General features: G+C 38.7%; 1 protein-coding gene across 3 annotated transcripts in view; it reads right to left on the bottom strand.

Annotated features, from left to right (window-relative positions):
- Positions 1 to 1,164: 1,164 nt before the first annotated feature.
- Positions 1,165 to 8,805, bottom strand: part of hspa12a (heat shock protein 12A) — a 63,763-nt gene continuing 56,122 nt past the window's right edge. For all 3 annotated transcript variants that reach the window (XM_029521013.1, XM_029521015.1, XM_029521014.1), the window contains 2 exons: positions 5,796 to 5,899; positions 1,165 to 4,016 (listed from right to left, as the gene is read on the bottom strand). In XM_029521013.1, the coding sequence (XP_029376873.1) occupies positions 3,385 to 4,016; positions 5,796 to 5,899 (736 nt within the window). In that variant the 3' untranslated portion in view covers positions 1,165 to 3,384. The remainder of the gene's footprint in view (positions 4,017 to 5,795; positions 5,900 to 8,805) is intronic.

The raw sequence follows: 8,805 nt of genomic DNA, 5'->3' as shown, positions 1-8,805 counted from the left end.
AGTTTTTTGTCATTTCTATGTGACACATGCAAAGCGTGCATTGCAGAAACGAGTGCCTGCAAAAGCAGTGGGCACAGAAGCTTGTCCAAGTTTTTACATGGACACTGAGCAAAACAACCTTCAATTCACAGTTCAAATAAAGAAAATGGCTCAATGGATATAATAAAATACACTACAGAATTTATATGTCAGTGGGGGCTGTTGATCAACATCTGATCAACTCAATATTAACTACGCTTTGTTGAGCCAGGCCAAAGCATGGCAAAAAAATGGCACATTGTTCTTACAGTATTTATTTTTAGGAAGATGCTTCATGTTTGGGTCTGCAATATTTAGCTACTTGTGTAAAATGTAAACATTATGTTTCCTTGAGTTGTTTTAGGATATAGTTACACATGTAGTCAGGTGACAGGTCACATCAAACTGAAAACATTTTCCACTTGTAACTGCAAAACAGTAAGGAAGCACTTCAATACATAGAACATAAATGCCTAAAGGCTAAAGCTAAACATGCTGAAGCAATACACAACAGCATTTATAACGGACATTTTGTGACTGAAGTTATTGAGTTGAATAATTTCAATTGAACTATGGATTCAAGTATGGAATCACAGAATATTTGGTTGGAGGAACTTCCCAAAACAACAACAAACAACTCGAAACTCATATTGACTTTACAGAGACAGGTGCATCTCATCAACTTGAGATCACTTTACAAGGGACTTCAGGAAAAGACTGTTAGCTAAGACTGTCCATTGAAGGTATATCAGCTTTGTTGTGTTTTGTGTTGTGTGTTACTATGAGCCAGACCTTGACACATGAACTGACACCAGTGGCAACAGCAAACCATTATGACAATGGTGACCTTTGAGGGACTGGCCATTGGGAGTTTTCCCGGTGGGCCGGTACGGCTGGAGGGGGGAAAGACGACTTTCGGTGCAGTTAGGCTGGCATTCACCACCATCATCCACTGCCCTGGCCCCTGAGTGGGCCAGTCAGGTACTAAATTACTAAATGACGCCTGTGGTCACAAATGTATAAAGCTAGAAATATCATAAGGAAAGTGAAGAGATGCACTTTTGAGTGACATCACATTTTACAGTTACATTCACATACTAGGCACTCTGTTAATGAAGAACCCAAAACTTAATCTAGGCATGTGGCTTTTTTTTTTTTTTTTTTTACATAAATGATTATTGCTGCATTTGCTTTAGTTTGAACATATTAGTAACAATTTATGATGAATTCAATGACTCAATTTAATCTCAGTTGAGTAGAAACAGATCGTATTGATATTTATCAGTTATCAGGGTGGACGCAGAAGGGGACTGGACATATTCTGACACTTTGTCCATTGAAATGCTTTTTAAAGGATGGAGTTATTCCAGTGTCTTTTGTTATTACACACAAAAAAGAGAGAGAGAAAACGAAACAGGTTACAAATCCTGCCTCTTTTTGAATGAGTAAAGCAATGTGAGCTGCCTTAGCCCCTCATGCTATAGCTGTTGAGAAAACTAACTTCTAGAGATGTTCATTTGAAAGCATGCACATAGACACAAACCCAACCACACACATACATATAACATGAACCAATGCTCTTGGCTCTATGGCTGCGGACACAATGCTAAAAATCTGTACAATATTTACCACTGTATTTACATAAATAAACATACCTTACTGTTTGTCTTACACCTGGCTTCAAAATATTTAATTAATAATCAGAAGAAATAACACAAAGGCAACTATTAAGCACATTTGATGATTGTATTTTTGTATTTGTCTGTCTGGGAATGTATGGACAATCTTTAGTGACCATACTGGTAGCTTTGGATCATTTTGGGGTATTTATTCCAAGATATTTGACATTATTATCCAAAGTATGTGTTCAGGTATCGGATTGATTCCTATTGTTAAACTATGAATGGATTTCAATATTCTGTACCTTTCAGGTAGCAACTGATATTCTTCAGTACAATAAATAATATGGAAATAAGGGAGTTTTTTTGGTCAGGGTCAATATTTAGGTAGGTAATGATAAATGCTTCAGATATCACAGCCAAATGTCCGCTCTGAAGTATCTGAATCAGATCTCTGAATCAGTATATCAGCATATACTAAGCGCTATTCCTGTATTTTCTGCATCGTTAATTGCAATAAAACTCACACGCATTAATCTGTGATGGAGATGGAGCATTAGGTTATGAATCAGTGATAATTGGGCTTAACTGACTGAAGTACTTTTATTTGCATTCACAGTGGATCTTTCAGCTCATTGTTTTGGCTTCATGGATAACAGTTGTGCTGCTCATTCCAGCCTAACTTTCTTCAGCCTGTGGTATAGAGCTGTTTCCAATGAAAAGGCTGTGCGCGGTACACTACCTGTCCCACAGCCAACAGCAGATGGCTCTACAGCTCTGGACCAGTTAGGGAACGCAGTGGAACATGTAGCAGCTGAGGAGCCAGATGTTTTTCTCAAGTGAATTTTGGTCGTCAGCAGGAAAATCAAAACAAGTTCAACTGAATAATAATGCTAACACTACTCCATGTCTCCTGAGCGTGAATTTTGAGTTGTTTGGCAACACTTTTACTCCATTAACTATCACTAATAATATGTTAGTGTCGTCAATAGCATGTAACTATTGCATGATCCCTGACATGCAATAACACAACTTGTTCACAGCAAAGGATTGCTATTAGTAATGCTTTTGTGTGATCTTTTGAATCTGTCTAAAACAAAATGGTACAGTGGAGAACATGGTTGACAGCAGTGTGACATAGTCGAGCTTTATATTGGATACTACACTGTTGAAAAGGTTGAATTGTGCAAAACCATTGGAATCGTGGTCAAGTGGAATTTATATAATTTTGATGGATGTTATTACATCCTTTACATGCTTTGATCCCACAAACTGTTTCATGGTGCACAGTCACAACATGGAGCAACCACAAGTATTGAAATACAATGGTGTGTGAAGCTGTAGCATGTAAAGATGTATCCACTGTGGTTGTGCAGAGATATTATCGTGTATGACTTCTTTTTCTGGAGCTTTTCCTCTGGAGTGCACAGAGATTTGAAAAGTTGATGACCTGGATGTGATCAATCATTGCTTAAACCTCAATCCATAAAGTTACAGCCTCAGCTTGGGTGTATGGGTTTGTTTGGGTTTGTCAGAAAATAAACTACTGAGATGAGGTGCGTTGATGGACCTCAGATACACCTTTTCTTTCCCTTTTCATAACAGTTTCTATGGTTGAATGTTCGTTTAACATTTCATTCAAACTTAATTCTACTAGACATATCATTCAGTATTACTTGTTTGGCTAAGCTATTAGTTTTCATTTTGATTCCTTACATTCTATTACATACATTTTCTAGTAGCCTGCCTAATGGCTCAGGAAGTCAATACTAGACTTTACAGTGCGTCCGGTGGACACATCCACTGCCATGGCCCGGATCTCTGTATCACCAAACTGCATGAGTGTCTGGATCTCTCGACGTGGTGCTGTGCTTTCCGTTCCACTCACATCTAGACGAAGTGTTCCACACTTCCTAACACCAGACTCACTGATGAACCCCACACTCTCTTTCTCTGAGCAGTAGACATGGATGACAATAACTTGCTGGGATGGCTTGGCTGGCGTGTAGCTCCGTTTGACCATCTCCCCCAGCGCCACAGACTGGTCAGCGGCGATGAAGGTGTCGAAGACATCAGTGCACCATCGAGTGCCATCCTTCACCAGTAGCTTCTCTTGCGGGTGTTTGCCCTCCACAAAGCGATTGAGGACACCCACACCATATGTGAGGGGTGAGCGGCGGACTTTAATGACACTGGGGTCCAGGCCAAACAGCACAGCTCCTTTAAGGATGGTGAGACCAACATCATGGGGGATGATGATACGGCTGCGGCCCTGTAGCATGTTTTGAACAGCATGCTGCAACAGGGGTGACTCGGCAAAACCTCCCACCAAAAACAGGAACTTAATGTCGCTCACTTCCGGCTTCTCAAATAGCTCAGCTGTAGGACAAAAACAGAAAAAAAAAACAAAAAAACAAAACACTGTAACTGTAGCTAGTAAAGGGAGGATAGATTTTCTTCTCATTGCTGTTCAGAGATAAATGTCTACATTAACATAGAACATTTACCTCTAATTCATCATATCACCCACATGCAAACTCTTCAGTTCCACCTTTTAAAGGTTTAAAAAAAAAAAAAAAAAAATATAAAAAAACTACAGTGAAGTCAGTATTTAGTAGCCTTAAACTAATGACAATCAAAGGGTGACTCCACTAGTTTTGAACTGAGTTCTATCTGAAAATGGTCCTAATTCTAAATTTGCTCAGTAAATCTTTTCCTAACATGCCTACGGTCTCAGTTTCTGGTTTAAAGTCTTTAATACAATATGATGTTCATTATTTCAATAATGGTTCAATTTAAAAGCAAAAAACCATAAAGCAGGGGATTTTTTAGGGTGTAGCTACCTGCTTGACAACTGGGATAGAGCAGAGAGCAAGTCAGCTCAACATTTTCCTTCAAATAAAGTAAAAAAAAAAGAAAGAAACAAGCTGAATAACAAATTTGAGACTTCAAAATGGGAGTTAACAAATCAATGATTGACATGAAATCGAAGCGGCCTTGTATGACAAAGCCATTGTGGGTCCACTTAATTAAGAACTGGAACAGAATGGCTAGGATTTGCAAAAATATTTGAGGTGTTTTCATTTTACAAACGTGGCCAAAAAGAAACACACCATAAACGGGGATGGGGAGGGGATTTCATTAATTATCTACCATATATAGCAGAAAAAAGTGGAATCAAACCGTTTCCCTATTAAACAAATATACACCAGTCCTGGCCTCGACACCCCTGAGCCAAATATCCTAGTTACAAACCCCAAAACCTGACAGTATACTCAGCAATAAAATAACCTACCCTGTCACCCAATCAACAATGGTACAACCTGGATTAATCACACCTGCTAGTGACAGCTTTAGCCAGTATATACAGTACAGCCATACATTTTATATGTATATATACGATACAGGCCAAAAGTTTGGACACACCTTCTCATTCAAATGAATAGGAAAGTGTGTCCAAACTTTTGGCCTGTACTGTATGTCATCCCTGAATTTCAACTCTGTTTAACCCTGGAGACTGTGGAAGGGAGGACATGAAGATAATGAGATGCTCCAACAGAACACTGCTTTTGAGATCTGTATTATAGTGACCAAATTGAAATAAACAGTGATGGAATGTATTATTTTGCTAACGTTAAATGTTACTACAGCTGATGCTTGTCAATTTGTGATTATTGGTTTATTGTGGTGTGTGCATTTACCACAACAGAGGCGGCTGATATGTATGTGGCTGTGTAATTTAGAGTGTTTAGAGTACAAAGGCATGATGATTATATTAATTAGTTACTAAGGCCATACGTTTTCAGTGATCTGATTGCAAGAGTCAGCTTCTGGTCCATTAGTCCACACAACTTTTTTTTTTTTTTTGTTTTACCACTTTTTCCACTCATATCCAACTTCCTGCTTCTTTGCATTTAAAAAGTATGCATTTTTTTAATTTCTGCAAGAATGTATCCAAATTTGGTCAAATGTGGTCCAGGCCACCTTTAAATCTGAGTGATCACATCTCAACTCATGATCAGATCATCTGAGACTGATGTTAATACCAGATTTGAACAGAGTTTGACAGTAGTTAAGCCCCCTATATCATGAAAGATATATCCTTTTGAGATGAGTGTGCCTGAGTGTGTTTTGAACAGCTGAAGTTCAGTGGCTTACTGAGATGTTGAATGATGTGATCTATGGTGGGCTTGAAGAGGGAGTTCATTGCATCTGGGCTCATCCTCAGCATCCCCTGAGATGACCATTTCACAAAATCCACACTGCAGAGAGAGGATCAGTTACATCCAGGGCATCAGTTCCATCTGCTCAAATGAAGACCAGAGCATTAATGAGAACAGACTACAAGCTGTCACTGATGAATGATCAATGATGTGTCGTACACTGGTGATGACTTTGCAAGATCATGCACCTAATGCAAGTATTTGCAGATATATAAAATGCTTTTGTTTATATCATTATACTATATCAACTTTAATGAGAATACATTTCAAATCAAAATGTGCCAAATTGCACGAGCACAAAAATGTATATTCAATTTTAATTACAAAAATGTTCTACATATTTTTGCAAAACAATAGCACAATAGCTGACCATGATACTGTTCTATCTAAAGTTACAGGAAACACAGCAAACACATCCTCTTACTGACGCCATAACACAAGAGAATCCAGTTTCATTTACAAATATTTGAGACAACAAATTAATGAAATTCAGAAAGAAAAAACTGTATAAGATCTTGAACAAGCGGGGTGCTTTGTTACTAAAGCAGCAAATGCTGTAACACATTATGCGTGTGTTGTACTGGCTCTTGAACTGCTTCTGCTGAACCAAGTAATCGAGTCATGATTAATAGATGTGGCAAAGCCTTGCAGGGAAAATACTATATCTGTTAGTAAGATATACAGTACAGGCCAAAGGTTTGGACACACTTTCCTATTCATTTGAATGAGAAGGTGTGTCCAAACTTTTGGCCTGTACTGTAAGTACTTTTCAAACAGTTTAAAAGTGGGTCTGTAAATTGAAGCCAGTGCTCTAGCGCCTTAAAGTGCCATTCTACCAAGACCATCAGTAGGCAATGCCATTGGCTGTGAAAATAAGCCAGATTGCATTGAAATTTATGGGAAAATAGCCTAACTTCTTCCTTGATTTATTAGCTCAGGAATGACTTTACAAATGAAATTATGATCTCAGTCTTTTTCAAATCATTTTTTTAATGATGGCCCCTAGTTAGATGGAAGATTGACCATTTCTTGTAACTTCATTCTCACAAGTAATTCCTTTTCCATTGGGAGCACCCAGCAAGTGGATAGCAACGATGTGTTAGGGGCTATAGCATTGCTCCTCTCAGACAAGATTGGGGCAGAGACTTCAGAGGTAACCACTACATTAAGGGGAAAATAGCAGCGCTACAAACCAAAAGCGACGCAGCAATATCGGCACTTAAAGCCCCAATGGACTCACAAACCCATATGTTAGAAGACAAGAGACAAAAGTCAAAGGACTTTTTAAGCAAGCTGAATTGCTGTCAGAGAAATACCTTGATCTGGAAGGCCACTCGAAACGGAAAAAAAAAAACAGACAGTGGTCTGAATTAGGGAGTGGAAAAAAATGGCCAAAAACCAAGATAGTTTGTTTGTGGCTTGTTTTTAAAGGGCTAGAGTTATCAGTTTCTCTCTCCATTTCTTTGATAGTCTGGTGTGTGTGTGTGTGCGTGTAGCATGGCGGCATAGACGATAGCACTGTTGCTCCACAATAAGAAGGTCCTGGCTTTGGTTCCCGGGCCATACATTTATATATATACTGTACAGGCCAAAAATTAGGACACACCTTCTCATTCAAATGAATATATATATATATGGTGTTATTTTGTACGGCTGTGGGGGGAGGAGGAGTGTGTGTCGGTATGAGAGAGTCAGCAAAAAACTTGCAATACTGAATAATGAAGAAGCAATCAACACCCTGGTTGTAATGTTGGTGGCCAAAATACTAACAGTAATCTATACTGTTCTACCTATCAAGAAATTAATTCTTTGTTCAATCAAGGCAGACGGAATATCCTCTCAGGCCAGGCAGTTTCTGCACATCAGGCTAACATGCCTGCGCTGCATCAATGTTATTATTATGATTAACCACTTTGGATGTAGATCCAATGCTATCCTATGGCTTTGTTGTTTTTTTTTTTTGTTGTTTATCAAGTAGGCTATTTCTTGGTGATTCATGAAATGACTTACAATATAATGGTTTTAGAGATGCTCTGATTGATCAGACGCCGATCATGACTGTCATGGCATGACACCATTTTGCAAAAGCAGGCAATTCGGAAGCTTATCTGAAGTTTTATTCCATATAGTCAAATTTTCATTCAATGTATCCAATAATTTCCTAAACAGCATGCCATTATATATATGTATATATGGATCCATGTTTTCATGTTTTTTTACACCAAATTCTGACCCTACCATCTGAATGTTGCAGCTGAAATCGAGACTCGTCAGACAAGGCAACTTTTTTCCATTTTTCTTCTATTGTACAATTTTGGTGGGCCTTTGTGAATTGTAGCCTCATTTTCCTGTTCTTAGCTGACAAGCGAGGGACTCGGAATGGTCTTCTGCTGCTGTAGCCCATTTCCTTCAAGGCTGTGCGTTCAGAGATAGTATTCTGCATTCACTGGTTCTAATGAATAGTTATTTGAGTTACTGTTGCTTTTGTGTCATCTCGGAACAGTCTGCCGATTCTCCTTTGACTTCTCACATCATCAAGGCATTTTGACCACACAATTGCTGCTCACTGGATATTTTATCTTTTCAGACCATTCTCTGTAACCCTAGAGATGGTTCTGCTGATCCCAGTAGATCAGCAGTTTCTGAAATACTCAGACAAGCCCATCTGGCACAAACAACCACACCACACTCAAAGTCACTTAAATTCCCTTTCTCCCCCGTTCTGATGCTCTGTTTGAAGTTAAGCAAGTTATCTTGACCACATCTACATGCCTAAATGCATTGAGTTGCAGCCATGTGGCTGATTAGCTATTTGTGTTAACTAGCAATTCATTGTAATTGTATGTAATATATATGTATATTAGGTACACACACATATAGAGCCCTCAAGGGGCTCTGAAATATCGGCAGAACTTTGGGAGAAGGCACTATCTCAGGTCCATTGT

Source organism: Echeneis naucrates, chromosome 15 (genome assembly GCF_900963305.1).
Source record: "Echeneis naucrates chromosome 15, fEcheNa1.1, whole genome shotgun sequence".
Classification (NCBI taxonomy): Eukaryota; Metazoa; Chordata; class Actinopteri; order Carangiformes; family Echeneidae; genus Echeneis; species Echeneis naucrates.
The sequence above is the reverse complement of the archived record's forward strand: the minus strand, read 5'-3'. Positions and strand labels throughout refer to the sequence as shown.